General features: G+C 39.6%; 1 protein-coding gene across 2 annotated transcripts in view; it reads right to left on the bottom strand.

Moving 5' to 3' along the window:
- GPR156 (G protein-coupled receptor 156) overlaps positions 1-18,108 on the bottom strand; it is a gene marked incomplete at both ends in the record, with an annotated part of 60,103 nt that overhangs the window by 18,192 nt on the left and 23,803 nt on the right. For both annotated transcript variants that reach the window (XM_081086884.1, XM_081086885.1), the window contains 2 exons: positions 5,037-5,147; positions 5,404-5,539. In XM_081086884.1, the coding sequence (XP_080943010.1) occupies positions 5,037-5,147; positions 5,404-5,539 (247 nt within the window). The remainder of the gene's footprint in view (positions 1-5,036; positions 5,148-5,403; positions 5,540-18,108) is intronic.

Below are 18,108 nucleotides of genomic sequence, written 5' to 3'. Positions count from 1 at the left end.
ACCAGTGATTCAGAGTAAATCTTTAAAGCAACCAGTAAACAAAGATACATTATCTATAGAGAAACAAAGATAAGGAAGACCAGATATCTCATCAGGTAGAAGGCCAAGTGAGAAGACAGTGGAGAAAAAACTTTAAAGTACTAAGAGTAAAAAGTAAAACCTCAACCTAGAATTCTACATCCAACAGAAAATATCTTTCTGAAACAAAGGTGGAATAAAGACTTATTCAGATAAACAAAAGCTGAAAAAATTCAGCAGTAGCACACTTGCATGAGAATGTTAGAGATCCTTCAGAAAAAAGGAAAATAATATCAAAAGAATACTTGTACAAGGAGAGTAAGAGCTCTGGAAATGTTAATTTAATGGAAAAATATGTGATTGATTTTTAAGTATATCTTTAAAAGATAACCAATTTTAGCCCAGCCATTGTGGCTCAATGGTTGAGTGTCACCGTGAACCAGGAGGTCATGGTATGATTCCTGGTCAGGGCACATGCTGGGTTATGGGCTCCTCCCCAGTAGGGAGCATGCAGGAGGCAGTCAATCAATGATTCTCTCTCATCATCAATGTTTCTATCTCTCTTTCCCTCTCCCTTCCTCTCTGAAATCAATACAAAAAAATATTTTTTAAAAATAAGTTCTTTCTCCTCCATCAGATATTTGATTTTAAAAAAAATACGTAATTTTAAACAAACAAACAAAAATAACATGCAAAAGTAAAAACAATAGAACAAAGATTGAGAAGGGGAGAAATAGAAGCACACTATTGTAAAGTACTTATACGAGGTGAATGCCAATTATACATAAACTCTTCCAGAGACTGAAGAGGAGGGAATACTTTCCAATTCATCCTAGAAGGCTGACATTATCCTGATACCAAAGCCAGAGGAAGATTTTACAAGAAAAGAAAATTATAGAGCAATCCCTTATGAACAGTAATTCACATTATAAACGAAATAAATCCAACAATATAAGAAGAGGATAATACATCATGACCAAGTGGAGTTTGTCTGGAATGCAAGGTTGGTTTGTGATTCTAAAATCATTTATTGTAACCCACCATATGAACAACTAAAAAAACAAAAACATGTAATCATGTCAACAAACCTTGAAAAAGCATTTTACAAAGCCAACATCAATTCTTTATTTATTTTTTAAAATATATTTTTATTGATTTCAGAGAGGAAGGGAGAGAAAGAGAGAGATAGAAACATCAATGATGAGAGGGAATCATTGATTGGCTGCCTCCTGCACGCCCCCTATTGGGGACCGAGCCCACAACCCTGGCATGTGCCCTTGACCGGAATCAAACCCAGGACCCTTGAGTCCACAGGCCGACACTCTATTCACTGAGGCAAATCGGCCAAGGCCCAACATTAATTCTTTATAAAAATTCTCAGAAAAATAGGAATAGAGGGGCTTCCCCAATTAAATAAAAGGTATCTATAATGAAATGACAGCTAACATCTTACTTAGCTTTGAAAGACTGAATGCTTTCCCCATAAAATAAAGAACAACTCAAGAATGTCTGCTCTCAGCACTTCTATTAAACATTGTACTATTATTTTTAGCAAGTGCCATCATACAAGAGGTTGGACAGAAATTGTCTTTATTCACATATGATATGATAATCCATGTAGAAAATTTGATGGATTCTATTTAAAAAGCTACTAGAATTCTTGCTTGGAGGGGTCAATTGGGGATAAAGAAGAAAATTGTAAAACTTTAGACAATAAAAAAATAAAATAAATAAATAAAAAAGCTACTAGAATTAATAAGTAGGTTAGTAAGATTTGCAGCAAACAAGGTCAGCATACAAAAATAAATCATACTTCTATATATTAGCAAGACAAAATTGGAAAGTGAAATAAAAAACAATAACATGTATAGTAGCACAAAAATATAAAATACTTAGTTATAAATCTAATAAAAGGTGTAAAAGACTTCCACTAAAAAATACAAAAAAAAATGCTGAAATAAATTAAAGAAGACCTAAATAAATGGAGAAATATACTCTGTTCATGGGTTAAAAGACACAACATTGTTTAGAAGTCAATGCTCTACAATTTGATCTATAAATTCAAAACAATCTCAATCAAAATCTCCATAGGATTTTTGTAGAAATTTGCAAACTGATTCAAAAACCCAAATGACAATTGAAAGGCTCTAGAATAGCGAAAACAACATTGAAAGAGAAGAACACAGTTGGAGAGCTAACAATCCCTAATTCAAGATTTAATATAAAGTTACAGTAATCAAGGTAATATGGTATTTGTGTTAAAATAAACTACATCCATGACACACAGTAGAATTAAGAAATAGATCAAGATATCTATCGACAAATGATTTTCAACAAAGGTAATTCAATGAAGAAAGGACAGTCTTTTCAACAATTGTTGCTGGAACAATTGGATATCCATATGTAAAAAAATGAACTTTGATCCATGTAGCACACCATATTTCAAAATTAACTAAAAAATGATGATAGGCCTAATTGTAAAAATGAAAACTCTTAAAACTACAAGTAAACACAGGAGAAAACATTTTGGGGCCTTGAGTCAGGCAAAAGTGTTTTTAGATTTGATACCAAAAACATAATGCATAAAAAAATTAGGTAAATTGAACATCAAAATTAGAAACTTCTTCTTTTTGAAAGACACTCTTCAGCAAATAAAAAGAAAAGCCACAAATTGGAAGAAAATACTTGCAAATCATATATCTGATAAAGGACTTATATCCTGAATTTAAAAAAAAAAAAGAACTCTCAAAACTCAATAATAAGAAAACAAAATACTAAACTTAAAAATGTGTGAGAAATGAGCAGATACTTCACCAAAGAAGATATACTATTACAGGGTGGGGAAAAGTAGGCTTACAGTTTTATGTGAAACAGTTTCTTCGTGTATTTTTTATTAATTATTGTATTATTTTCCATATAAACAACTGTAAACCTACTTTTGTCCCGATCCTGTGTATATGTGAAAAGATGCTCAACATTGCATTAGGGAAATGCAAATTAAGTCACAACGAGATACTATTACACACACTAATTACAATGGCTAAAATAAAAAAGACCAACCAAGTCAAATGTTGCAGAGGATGTGGAGGAAAGGGACTCTAAAACTCTGCTGGTGAGAATGTAATATGGTACAATCACTTTGGAAAACAGTCAGGCAATTTCTTAAAAAGTTAAGCATACACTTACCACATGATCCAACTATTCTACACATGGGTGTTTTCTTTTTAAGATGCTCCCCACCCCGCTTTTAAAAATATATATTTTTATTAATTTCAGAGAGGAAGGGAGAGGGAGAGAGAGCTAGAAACATCAATGATGAGAGAGAATCATTGATCGGCTGCCTCCTGCATGCCCCCTACTGGGGATTGAGCTCGCAACCTAGGCACATGCCCTCGACCGGAATCCAACCCAGGACCCTACAGTCTGTCGGCCGAAGCTCTATCCACTAAGCAAAACCAGCTAGGGCTACTCTTGGGTTTTTATCTAAGAGAAATGAAAGGATATGTTTACATAAAGACTTGCACATGAATATTCGTAGTTTTATTTTTAATAGCCACAAACTGGAAACAAACCCAAACATCCACCAATCAGTGAATGGAGAAACAAACTGAAATGCATCTACACATTGGAATACTACTCTACAGTAACAAGGAAAGAACCACTGAAGCACACCACAACATGGATGAATTTCAAAATAACTATGCCAAGTGCAAGAAGATGGGGAAAAAAAGTACATACTGTATGATTCCATTTATGTAAAATTCTGGGACATGCAAAGTCATCTATAGTGACAGGAAGCAGATCAATAGTTGCCTAGGGACAGGGACAGGCGATAAAGGATTGGACAGGAAAGGGAGATGAAGGTGTATAAGAAAGTTTTTGTGGCTTACACACCATGTTTAATGAATATACATATGCCAAAACTTATGAAATCATACACTTTGAATATGTGCAGTTCATTGCATGTCAACTATGCCTCAATAAAGCTATTTTTTTTTTAAAAAAATCAATATTCTAGAGCAGCGGTTCTCAACCTGTGGGTCACGACCATCGGAAAACACATATAGCATATAAGATATTTACATTACGATTCATAAAGTAGCAAAATTACAGTTATGAAGTAGCAATGAAAATAATTTTATGGTTGGGGGTCACCACAACATGAGGAACTGTATTAAAGGGTCGCGGCATTAGGAAGGTTGAGAACCACTGTGAGAGATGGATATATTTCTTGTCCATGTTTAGGCAATGTTTTTCATATGTATGGGTACTTACAGCTGAGCTTTTGATAAATATTCACCATTATTCAATAATTAAAAAAGAAAAATAAAAAGCATCATTCCACAAAAGTAAAATCCCACTGAGAGATATATTGGGACTGGGCAGAGCCTATAGTCAGAGGTTGATGATCAGGCTTTGAGATTTTGGCAGCTCTATCGGGGAACCTGATAAAATGAGGGGATGAGGTTAGGATGACATCTGATAACAGAGACATGTAGGTGATCTGCTGCCACATAGCTTCTATCTGCTGAATGGGTGTCTTCTCCTCTGCTCTCTGTTCTAGGTCCATCCTTCTTAGTGCAGAGAGTGGCCTCCTACATGGAAAAGAACTGGGCTCCACTGAGGGAAATAGCCGCTTACACTTGCTAGAGCTTCTCTGTACTCATTCTCCCTCCCTCCACTGTCAGCTCACACCTGTGTCGAGCAATGCTCTCTCTGGTCACCTCACGCTGGTGCCTCATCTTGGCCAGCTCACATCCCCAGAGCAGTACCAGGGCCCTGGGTGCATATGAAGCAGAACCTATGTTCAAAGACCTCTCTCTCCAATAGCAGTAACACACAGCCTTCCAGGCGTGGGGACTTGGGGGGCCACAGGACTCCCAGGTTTGAAGTGAGGAGTAGGAACTTCAGGTTATTGTAAAAGGGCCAGACCAGTAATCTGGCAAAGCTGCTCTAGCTTTTAATCAATAGTGAAGCTGCCATCTGCAGTCAAGCACTGTGTACTTGTAGCTACTCACCACTCTCTTGTCCGGGACCCTCTGGGTAAACACCTTGTAGAGTCGCCAGCTCTTGCCCAGAATGGGTCCAAACACAAGGGAGGTCCCAATGCACAGCATGGACAGTCTTACCTACAGGTGGAAAGGGACAGGAGCAAGAGGCATGAGAGAACCCATTGTCATTCTCCACACATTCTGGTCCGCAAAGCCTCAGTCCACAGAGGGCATGGGGCAGAAGGGGGGCCTCACTGACTCAGCATTCCAGGGATTGCCTCTGACAGCGCCCACATCAAAGACACAGATAGCCACCACCTACAGGAGTAAGCCGATTAAAAGCCTATCAAAACTTGGGCATTATATTTAAAACAAAAATTAAGACTTCACCTACCTGAATGAGAGTTTCCATGGAGCTTCCCACTGAAGCATCTTGACCTTGAATCCCAAAGAGGTAAGCGCTACTGTAAGTCAGACAACTGCCCAATAAGGTCACAATGTTCAGATTGGGACTGGACATCTTCACAATCCTGGAGGGAGTCAGGGTAAAAGACAGTCATGACCCCTTCCCTGGGGGAGGACACAGCTTCCTCACCGGCAACATCTCCAATGCAGCTTCGGAGGGAGGGGCCAAGGGCAAGAAACCACTTGATAGCCCTCTAAAATATTGTTATAATTTATTTATTTTAAAAGAGAACTAAATTCCGGCACTTCTTGCTTGTATAACTCCAAGTCTTTTAAGAGAAGGCCAACTTCTAAAAGAGTTAGGAGTTTTCCATGAAGTTTATGGTTGCTAAGAGACTGTGGCATGCAGCCTAGTGAACAATCTAGCAGGTAGATACCTAAAGAGATACAGTTGAAAACCTTTAGAAATGAGCTGTAAAGTAAACTGCTATTTGGGAAAAAGCCTTGGGATTTTTTTTTCATATGCTATTACTTTATTTGATAAATAAACTGTTTTCCTGTCTCTACCTGACCAAGAGGGAACGAGGAAGCGGGAATTGAAAGCAGGAAATATGGCAAGGGTCCTTTCTCGAGGGGTTTTCAATACGGTGACAGAGCAATTCAAAGATTAGAGGGAGGGCTCAGACAAACCCTGGACTCAACAGAGGCTCGGGACAAGGTAGAAATGTGTGAATTGGTTAAGCTTAAGGAAACGCCAGGCTTAAGCTGTTTTTGTTTGTTTGTTTTTGTTATTGATAACAAGAAGTAAAAGTAACTAGTAACAATTAAGGAGGATGTATAGTTATATTTAAGAATTTTAGTCTAAATAGTATATTTTACTTAATGCAATATTTATACTGAATCATATGATAATTACACTTAGTTATATTTTTTATTTTTTATAATATTTGAGGAGGAAAGCATTGTTATCTATACACCTAGATTACCTGGCTGACAATCTTAAAGTCCAGAGCCAAGGCAAAGCCACCTGCTTAGCACAGCCTATTTTAACAGCAGCAAAATATCTAGGAGGCATTAAACAGACAGGTTGCTAGTGCTGGATTTGCAAACATCATAACCACCAGTGGCTCAGATCCATTGCTCTGTGGCTGGTAGCAGGGTTACGTCCACACATGTAGGAGCACCAAAGCACTGCCCCAGGACGCAGGCCCCAAGTATGGTCACCATCAGCCAGAGTCCAGTTGAACTTTCCCTTGTCTTGGAGTAAAATCCTTGATTTCCACCTCCCCCCCCCCTCCCTGCACTTTAAAAATAAAAACAACTTTCATGTATTCCCCTTATGAAACAGGGATAATAATACCCCTTCCCCTCAGAGCTGTGAGGAGTCAATGAGGCAATATAGCCAAATGTGTGGCATAGGACCTGGCATGTAGTAAGCATGCTGCCAACATCAGCTGATGATATTATTATTCTCAACACCTTCCAGGCTTCAGAAACCTCGGAATCACATTTCCTTCTCCTGTTTGTTTATCATCTACTAGTGGCCCGGTGCATGAATTCGTGTACATTGAAAGGAAATTAATTAGAAGAAATATTTTAATATCGCTATTCACCCTTTCTCTATAATAGAAGTGTCAGAGATGAAAAAAATTAGTAAAATGTATATGAAAATAATATATAGATTAATAAATAAATAATAACAACATGATATAACAACAAAGACATGATATAAAAACAACAAAAAACATGATATAAAAACATTGATAAAAACAATGACTGATAAATTGATTAGAATTACTCTAACACTGAGGCCAGTGTCAGACGAGGACAAATCAATTCTTGGAATCAGAACAACCTCTCCTCCACAGATCTTGTTAATACTTCAGCTTCAATTATGTTAGGTCAAAATCTTTTGATAATAAATCTACTACCATTACAAAGACTCCATTTACTATTAAGATTTCTCAGTAGCATGATGATTGCACCTACTTTCAATTCTAATTTATGACATGGTATTCCCAAAGGAGTAATATTTTTAGGAAATTCGATGAGAAAATTTTCCTTTTCAGCATCACCCATTGAATCTAGTATTATTGTCGATTACACTGTCATCTCTGAGTCTTAATGCAATATCTGTTCCCCAGCCTTTTTCAGCGTGTGGGAAAAGAATAGGATACGTCATTGCATGTAATGTAGGAAACAGGATACGGATTTGTTTCATTTTAATGGCATTCGGATTATTGGGATCTGGTTTACAATGAATGAGCAAGTGCCTTTCAAAAGGAGGTCCTCCATCTTCTTCTGAATATGACGGCAACTTCGGTTACACGGGGATAATTATATCTACCCTGTGACGCCGCCACTTTCTTTCAGTTTCAGAATGTCAACAAAAACAATCAAATTCACGATCAACAATGACAGATCGAAACACACATGTGCGATTGGGGCCAGTGAGAGCTTTATATGTATCGTGCATGCGTGAGTCAACCTAGCCTTTTATAGATATAGAACAAACTTGCTTAATTAGACCTGCTTTCTGATGTAGCTAAACATTTTCCGGCCCAGTGAAGCACCCCGACTTCTCTTTCAGGTAATTGTCAGCAACACAGCAGTAAATATCAACACAAAGCAGATCATTGTAGATCATGCAGGGAGAACAAAGGGTAAAATATTTAACTCTAGCAGTGTTTGACTATATTCTGTGCAGTGAGAAAATCTGAAGTCATTTTCAAGTTCCACCATTTCTTACTTTTTTTCAGTCGGGTCAAGTTTATAAGCTTTCTAAATCTGTTTTCCAGCTAATGAAAATAAAATAGGATCCCACTGAGTCTCCTATCTACCTACTCCAGGACTTCTGTGAGGATCAAATGAGACGAGGCACAGGAAAACGCTTCACAGACATTTGGTTACAGTGTAAAGTGCTTCCACCTGAGGCTAGTCGTTGCTAGGGAGAGGAAGCCAGGTGTTGCTACTTGATGTCATTACCCGGATGGTCGGACACTTAGCATGTTAACATTTTATATAGCTAGATACCCTATCAATGGCCAATTTATTTCACTTGTTATTTCAAAATCTCTCCGAGTTGTCCCTCCCTCTCCATTCCTGCTACCACGTTTATGCAAGATACAATCATGTTAGGCTCAACTAGAGGCAGGTGTGACAAATGGAAATCCTGGCTTCACCTCTCACAGCTGTGTGACTCTGGGCAAGTCGTTCAGCTACTCCTAAGTTCCTGTTTCCTCGTGTGTGAAATGAAGATAATATCATCTTTCAGAGCCACCCTCCGAGTAAAGCAAAGATCAAATGAAGCGTGTGCAAAACTCTTTGAAAACTCTAGGGGGATGCAAAAATATTAATTTTTAGATTTTTAGTGTAATCTTTAGCTCTCTGTAACACCAGTTTTCCCCTGTCCCAATACCTCCTGTATATTACTTTCAGCCTGATTTTCTTAAAACACCACATTCATCACTTAACAAGAGCACTCCATGTGTAAAGAACATCTCCCTATTGTTTGCCTTATGTCTCCTATATCCAAATTGAAGATCTAGCCCTAACATCCTCAGTCACCACATCTTCAAATAGTGGGCTTGCAGAGTGTCATCTTCCCTAGTTTCCTTATCTTATGGGAACAGATATGGGGGAATATGTGGTGAATATTGATTAGCAAAATGAGAACAATGCAAACCAGCAGCTCCACAAAGCATCTGTTAAGAAGAATCATACATCTGAGAGACCAGTGATGACACTGAGTCAGAGAGGAGAGCACGGCTGACCTGGGACAGGCCATTCAGCGCAGTCAGAAGCTCGGGCAGTGACACTACCACTGGGTGGGCTCCTGCAAGACCAGTAACAGAGGCTATTCTTTCCCGTAGTCACCCACAAGCTCCTGGGCATGAGCAATAAATATCCGATGACCTCCTCATCAGCAACATTCTGGGTTTCACAGCCATGCATCTGTGTTGTCTAGATCGCTGTAGGTAGGTTTCTTTCTGCATTCTTTTCCAGACCCCCCTTTTTAAAAATATATTTTATTGATATTTTACAGAGAGGAAGGGAGAGGGATAGCGAGTCAGAAACATCAATCAGCTGCCTCCTGCACACCCCCTACTGGGGATGTGCCCGCAACCAAGGTACATGCCCTTGACCGGAATCGAACCCGGGACCCTTGAGACTGCAGGCTGACGCTCTATCCACTGAGCCAAACCGGTCAGGGCTCCAGACCCCTTTTATGTGAACCCAGATCTCCTTTCGTGTAATTCAGTACTGCATGAAATCCTCATCTATAATTCCCCACCTCCTGATTTAGGTAGGAGGAACTCAATTTTGTCTCTTTGGACAAAATATAAATGGCAAAGTCTTCACATTTCAGAAGTTGATGCAAATTCATTTTTCAAACGGGCATGACCTGGACTTATATATGTATATTTCATAGTAAAACAATTTTACTGGAAACTTGCCTCAGAAAAAAAATGAATGGAAAGTGATTTACCTGTTTGTTTGGCCAGGTTAACACCTGTGAAGACACTGAAACGTGAATCATCTCCAATTCAGCAGGTGAATAATGTGTGTCTGGGGAATGTCTTTGCTGCTTTGATGGGCATTCAACCGGCAATGTCATTCGGATTTTTCTCTTAAACTAAAAGATGAAACTACATTTGCTGAATATTTTAATCAACCACAAACCCATAATTTCCACAAAGCAAGAAGATTGAAATATTACATACTTAATTATAAAGAGCGAGTCACATCTGGATTACTTGTGTTGCGTTTACAAAGAGAATAAAGGCCAGACTGGGTTACTGGCAGTGAAAAACAAGGTGGGTTTTCTTTTTTAAAGGATTACATAGTGATCTCATCAATTTTCCTTCATTTATTGATTGGCCATATGAGGCAAGAACTTTCCTGACTTTTTTTTATCCTCAAGTAAGTTCTCAATACATAAGAGAAAAAGATCCATCTGCATCTGCAGAATTTGTATGAACCTGGATTATCATCTCAATAGTCTATAATGAATGCAGATGCATAAGTGACAATCCACCAGCTTATAGGTATGATGACTTAAAAATCTTTATCAAATATTGGTTTCTGAACTTGGGGGTTTATTATACTTTGGTCATGCTATTGTTTCTTTTTATATTTTATTGATTTTTTTTTTTTTTACAGAGTGGAAGGAAGAGGGATAGAGAATTAGAAACATCAAAGAGAGAGAAACCTCAATCAGCTACCTCCTGCACACCCCCTACTGGGGATGTGCCCACAACCAAGGTATATGCCCTTGACCGGAATCGAACCTGGGACCCTTCAGTCCGCAGTCCGATGCTCTATCCACTGAGCCAAACCAGATAGGGCTATTGTTTCTTTTTAATGATGGGTAAGCCCTGAGTTTGGAAACTGGGCCTGAAAATAGGGTGAAGGCTACTTCTTGCCTTGCTGTGATTATTAGAAAACTTTCCTAAGATGTCACAGGACCATGCTTTCTAAAATGCTACATGAATTGATATAAATAGTATCATTGAGTTTTAAACATATCTATAACTAAATATGAATGTCTTTTCAAAAGACATTATAATAAAACAAAGAAGAATAAATTGTGAAGATTTATTGAATTTCTTTTCCAACCCACTGTTTTCTATCTGTGCTACAATAAGATTATAAATATATCTCATCTGGCTATGTTCTAAACAGCTTTATCGTAATGTTGTCTGGTATGTTTCAGCAAATGTGATCATTTTTCTCTCTTGCTTATTTCTCATCTATTAGGTTCTAAATCTGAATCCAACTCAAATTCTGTACACGTCAAACTAATATTTCTGTAACCTCTAGCCATTTATATGAAAACTTTGTATCATAAGGGCAACAATAGCCTTGCCCTGCTCCTTCCTCTCCTGCCTGGACCACCATCTTAGGAGATTTCATTAACCTTTAAACCTCAAAAGTTCTAAATTCTTTGATCATAATGACTTCACGTTATTCCACTTCCAGACACCCAGACCCAGGTCATACCCTGGGTTTTATCATTATTCAGAATGGTACCACTTCAAAAATTTTAACATCAATATCCTACTCTCTGATCACAATCCACCCAATATTTAACTCCTACTCTTTAAAAAAATTATTTTTCAATTACAGTTGACATTCAATATTATTTTATATTAGTTTCAGGTGTACAGCATAGTGGTTAGACAATTATCACAATTTACAAAGTGATCCTCTGATAATTCAAGCACCCACTGGCACCATACTTAGTTATTATAATATTATTGACTTATTTCCTATGCTATACTTTATATCCCTGTGACTATTTTGTATCTAACAATCTGTACTTCTTAATCCCTTCACCTTTTTTACACGCCCCCCTCCCCTCTGGCAACCAGCAGCCTGGTCTCTGCATCTATGAGTCTGATTCTGTTTTGTTTGTTCATTTATTTTGTTCTTTAGATTCCACATATAAGTGAAATCATATCAGGGGACCTCAAACTACGGCCCGCGGGCCACATGCAAATACAAATATTGTATTTGTTCTTGTTTTGTTTTTTTACTTCAAAATAAGATGTGCAGTGTGCATAGGAATTTGTTCATAGTTTTTTTTAAAAACTATAGTCCGGCCCTCCAATGGTCTGAGGGACAGTGAACTGGCCCCCTCTTTAAAACGTTTGAGGACCCCTGAATCATATGGTATTTGTATTTCTCTGACTTATTTCACTTAGTATAATACCCTCTAGCTCCATTCATGTTTTTGCAAAAGGTAAAATTTCATTCTTTTTTATGACCAAGTAATATTTCATTGTACATTGTATATGTACACAATTTTTTTATCCACTCAACTATTGATGGTATTTGGGTGCTTCCATATCTTGGCTATTATAAATAATGCTGCAATAAACATAGGGGTGCATATATCTTGTTGAATTTTAACTCCTACCCCTTATCCCCCCCATAACCTGTTGCTCTCAAATTCTTCACCAGTTTAGATAATGGCAACTCCATCTTTCTATTTGCTTGGACCAAAAATCTTGGAGTCAACCTTGACTCTTGCTCACCACCATAGCCAATCTGTCATGAAATCCTATTAGTTCCATCCCTGAAATACATCCAGAATCCAACTACTTCTCACCACCTCTGCTGCCACCTCCCTGGTCAGTCTTACTTTGCATTTCTTATTTGGATTATTGCAATAGCCTCCTAACTGGTCTCCCTGCCTCTATACTGAACCCTCCCCATGTCTGTTTTCAACACAGCAGCCACAGCGAAGGTGAATCAGATCATGTCACTACTTTGCTCAAAAGCCTGCAATGGCACTACATCTCACTCCGAGGAAAAGCCCATCTATGAGGCTTACACATTTGGTCCCCATTAGCTCTCTACCTCATTTCCTACTTTGTTCCCTGCCCACTCCACTCGACATAGGCCTCCTTATTTATTGTTCCTGGAAATACCAGGCACTCATACATTTCCAGGCTTTGAAGTGACTATTCCCCATGCCTGGACTCTTTAATTCACACATCTGTATAGTTTATTCCCTCTCTCCCTTCATGTCTTTCTTCAAATGTTACCGTCTCAACTAAACCTACGATGACAACCCATATAAAGTCACACCCTTTGCCCAGAATTCCAAATCCTTCTGATCCTGCTCTGTTCTCTCCATCCCCATCCCACCTTGGTACTTATTAACTTCTAATTTATTACACAATTTACATATTTATTATTGTTGTTGTTTACTGCTTCTCCCAATTAGAATTTTTCATGATGTACTCCCAGCATTAGAACACTACCTCGAATATCAAAGGCACTCAATTAATACTTGATGAATGAGTGAATGAATCTCCCTTCTCCCAGCCCCCTCATTTGCTTACCTCTAATACCCTTTCTCACTGACAGCCTGTAGACATCCAGTTCCTTGGTTTTTGGTTTGTTTGGGGGTTTTTTTTGTGTGTGTTTTTTTGTTGTTGTTTTTGTTTTTTGCTTTTTCACAGTCTATCAGCCTCTCTTTCTTTCTCTGCCCAATTTCTAACCTCTGGTTGGTCATCTGAACTGTTCTCTCAACAACACCCAGTTCCCGCTGCAAACAAGCCCTTTTGCTGCATCTGTCCCACAAAACTCTCGTCAAAATTAAAATCCATTGTCTGCTTTTACCTCCAGGCAGCTGGGGGAGAAAATTATATAACCTTGCAGATTGCTGTCACCAAAATCAATGGCCTCCAACATCAATCAACCAAGTTCATTGTGCTATCAGCCAATATTTTTATCTTTTTCTATGAGGCATTTCTTAACATTTTCTTTGTAAGTGACTCATGTCATTAGAGTCAAAGAAATAAGAGCATGTATCTTTCTGGTTGATGCCCAAGTCTAGGTTTGGTGCCCTCCTCTATCTCCTTATAACACCCCAGGGTATGTGAGCATCAATACAATTGTCATGTTATAGTCCCAGCTTTTTATGTTTGTCCCACTAAACAGTTTCTAGTCCTCAAAATCCAGGCTGTTTCTTATTCATCTGTATCTCAGGCTTCAGCACAGTCTTTGGAAAATGGCAAGCATTCCATAACCATTAGTTAGTAAGTGAATTCATTAATGGCTATGGAAGGCCGATCTTTTCTTCCTTTCTTTATCCTCTTCCCTGACCTCATTTTTCCTTGGCAATGGTCTCTGTTAGATGGCGAATGGCTGTAAAGCAGCAGAGATCCCTGATAGTCAGAGGGAAATTGAAGAGCTGGTATTCAATGCCTCCGTATTAAGACAAGAGGGGTACTGGTAGGAGTTTCAGAGGGATCCCTTTGGCCCCTCCTGGAAAAGCTGAGAACTCCCTCTGAACACAAAAGGGCCAGATATATTTTGGGGCCTCTGAGTTCCGTGGCCTTCCACAGACATTGGGTTTTGACCACTTGGTAAATCCCCCTACTCCAAACCCTCACTGAAAACCTCATCTGGCTGAGCCCCTCCTTTGATTCCCCGTCAGCATGGTGCTGAAGGGTCTAAAAATAAACAAGAGAAAGGATCACTGTACTTGTGGAGCTTCTGCTCTCCCATTTTCTTTGTTTCTAGGAAAGTGCAGCATCCTGGGGGTGGGGGTGGGGTGGGGTGGGGTGGGGGCGGGGCGTGCATTCACATGCACACACCCACATATGAATTTACTTGTCTCCAATGAAATCAGGCCACTTGAAAGATTCCTTTCTATTGGCTGAGTTCTTCTGGGAGAATTCCTCCAGGCAATGCTTTTGTCCAATATGTCTCTTACATCATGTGTCCAGGGCCATGCAGGCCCAGTGATATGAGGACAGCCCTTGTCCAGCAATTGATGGATGAGACCTCATCTTCACGACCACACAGATTAGACTCCCAGCTTACATCTGCTCAGAGGTTAACAATCGCATCCCATTCCGTGGCTTCAGAAAATCTGCTGATCTTGGACTGATTTGCTGCTTGCATCCTTGCAGCCAGTAAATTATGTTTTTTTTCAAGAGCTAACCCATTCAGCTCTTGTCCTGGCTGGGCCTTGTCCGGCCTCTCTAAAATCAACCTGCTTTCCCATAGTCATAAGTACTCGTGAAGAGAGCGAGCTCCTTACCTGCTACTGTATTCTGTCAGTTCAGGCCCACAGTTGCTGAAGCTGGAAAGGAACTGAGAGAACAAAGACGTTCTGCCTGCACAATGGCTAAATGGTTAGCAGTGGTTGGACCTGATGAAATCGAAGGTCCTTTCCAGCTCTTCCTTTAACTTATTCCAGAGGCAAATTTCTTTTGCCTGTCACTGGCTTATTTCCATTTCTGCTTTTCTGCATTAAGCAGGAACAACAGACTGACCCGGTTACCAGACATGCATTAGAATTATTTCCTAATCAATCACGCAAAATATTTAGCTATTAAATGCAAAAGAAAACCTGCTAAATATCCTGACCTCAAATTCTCATTTAGCAGATGACTTCAGTGTCTCCACGTTGTAATGATCTTCTTGTGGCAAACATTAATTAAACAACTCCTAAGTATCTGCTTGGCAAGGTAAGAAGAATGGGAGGCTGGAAGGCAAATAGGATAATTTCTGTCCTCAGCTCATTAGGACACCACCTCCCTGGTTTCTAACCTTTTCATAGCAAAGACCATTTTCTTATTCTGTCTTTTCATCTTTTAAAATGAAACAAAGTATTAAGATAGTGTAAGCAGTTGTTTCCTCAGTATCCACTGGGCTGTTTAACAAAATCTATGCATATGAATGTATGTTTATTATAGATGTTTATATGTGAATATGCATATGAACTTCCAGTGTAAAATTTCAGAATACATAACCCTCCTGGACTATGAACAGACCTGTGGACCAATTTAAAAATGCATCCTTCAAATATTTTTAAAGCTGAAATGTGGAACTTTTTATATAATACCAAATGCCATTACTTCATTATACCAGCTCAAGCCCAGGACAGTAGTGAAAAACATACTGACAGATTCGAGATAAGCTGGTGATGAGAGGAGAAAAAGCCCCAAAGCGTGCCCTTAGTAGAAAGGCGCTTGCGTGGCTTTAATTGGGAGTTTTATGGCCACACTCCATATCAATTTTATAAAAAATTAGTTTCCAAATGCATTTTTGTTATGTCTCATGCAATTGTAATCTATTTTAAATTGTTTTTAAGCGCCGGAGGGAAAAACACTAGAAAGGTTCTCTTCTCTCATAAACTCAGACCCCAGAGCGTCAGCAGTGCTGTCATTTATGAAGCAGCGGTTTCAACTTCCCATCTCCCTTAGCTGTGGGAGAGGGCCTTGGGCAATTCCAGGCAGGAGACTTGTCGTACTTCCCAGAGGGCAGAGCAGATGCCCTGATTTCAAGTGGAGCACAGAGCACAAGCACGATCGGCCACACGGAACACCCACTCACAGGGAGTCTGCTGTGAAGCCGACATTATCCTTCTGTAAATGCATCTCTTTGAGGCACCAAGGATTTGGCGGCCAGTCTGGGGAGGTTTCCTTTCCCTCTTCCAGCCTTTCTCTTCCTCGGGTTTGCAGCAGCAGAACTTTGGGCCTTGCTGAACTTGAGAGGAATCCTGAACAGCTACAGCTGCTGGAATCATCCCTCACTGGGCTAGAATCTGGGAATTGCTGATGCGGGACTGGGTTTTACTTAGCCGTGTCCCCATCAGCACCTTCCACAAGGCCCTAAGCCTCGTGGAAATTTGTTCAATGTTTGCTATCCTGGGTAACTCGTGAGATTTAGAAGGGCTCTTAGAGGTTCAATACTTAGAGGAGATTAAAGGGAGACTGCCAGAAAGGCAGGACCTGCTTGCTCCCACCACTCTGCCCCTGTAAGTTGCCTAGGACACCATTTGAGCCTTAGGTTCTGAGGAACATAGCTTTAACCACTGATCTGACCTGACTCCCTCATTTTAAGATGAAGGGACCTGCATAGTTTTACAGCCACATAGGGACCACATTGTAATCCAGATGTCCTGACCCCTGGTTCCGTCCAGTGTTCTCTCACTTGCCCCCTAGTTTACCCCAGCCGCCTGTGTCCAATGTCCATATTCCTGATCAACAAATTTCTATGAGGGCCCTTCCCTACCCCAGTTTCTAACATCCAGCAATAGTGCTGGTAGGCTGAGGGTTTTCACCTGCCCCTCAACTGAGCCTCCTCAAAGGCCCCGTATAGCTGGCATTTATCAAGAGGAGACAGAGGGGAAGTCCTGAGGGCGCTGGAGTGCCTTCCGATTCTGATTGCTGGCCTGGACCGCAGACCTTGGCAGGGTTCCCTTTCTGACTCCTGGCTTCACCTACTGGCTGGAACCCCAGGCTGAATTCTTGCTACAATCAGCTTTGGGCTCTTGGTTTCCATCATTGTCTAGTGGCTCCAAGTTTTGGCCCCAGCAACGGCCTGGAAGTGTCTGCCCTGGGCTGTGAGAGGAATTCTATGTTCTGTCTTGTAATCCGACGTGAAAGGAACAACTGTTATAGATACTCGCTCTGTGCGTGTTTAAGCAGCTTTCACGGATTCATACTGAGGTAATGTGATGTAGTGGAAAAAGCATGGGCTTTGAAATCAGGCTGACTACATTTACAAACTGTGTAAGGCAGGTTTTTCACCTGAAAATGTGGAAGATAATATTTATCTTGCTGAGTGCTATAAAGGTTAGAGATCTTAAATGAAAGCACATACAAGGCCTGCTATAGAAAGTAACAACTATCAATTTTAAGTTACATTATCTGTATTTACACATATAGGGACTAAGTCCTGATTTTATGAAGAATTCAAATACTGAAGGATCCTAAAAAAAAACTTAAACATTTCACTTTATTTATCATTATCACTTAAAACTTGATTTTATAAAACACAAAAAGAGATTTTTAAGAGTTCTCTGAAATATTTTTGAGTCATCCAAAATATATATTACAGATGAATCTGACTATATGCTTTTTCTATTAGAATATTGGTAGTGATATTAATAATGTTAAAAAAATCCCGGCCCTAACCAGTTTGGCTCAGTGGCTAGAGCATCGGCCTGCTGATTGAAGGGTCCCGGGTTCGATTCTGGTCTAGGGCATGTATCTCAGTTGCAGGCTCCTCCCTGCCCCAGGCCCTAGTCAGGGCCCTGCAGGAGGCAACCAATCGATGTGTTTCTCTCACATCGATGTTTCTCTCTGTCTTCCCCTCTCTCTTCCACTCTCCCTAAAAATCAGTGGAAAAATATCCTCCATGAGGATTTAAAAAAAAAAAGAGA

This window comes from Myotis nattereri, assembly GCF_964212035.1.
Source record: "Myotis nattereri genome assembly, chromosome: 3".
Lineage (NCBI taxonomy): Eukaryota > Metazoa > Chordata > Mammalia > Chiroptera > Vespertilionidae > Myotis > Myotis nattereri.
The sequence above is the reverse complement of the archived record's forward strand: the minus strand, read 5'-3'. Positions and strand labels throughout refer to the sequence as shown.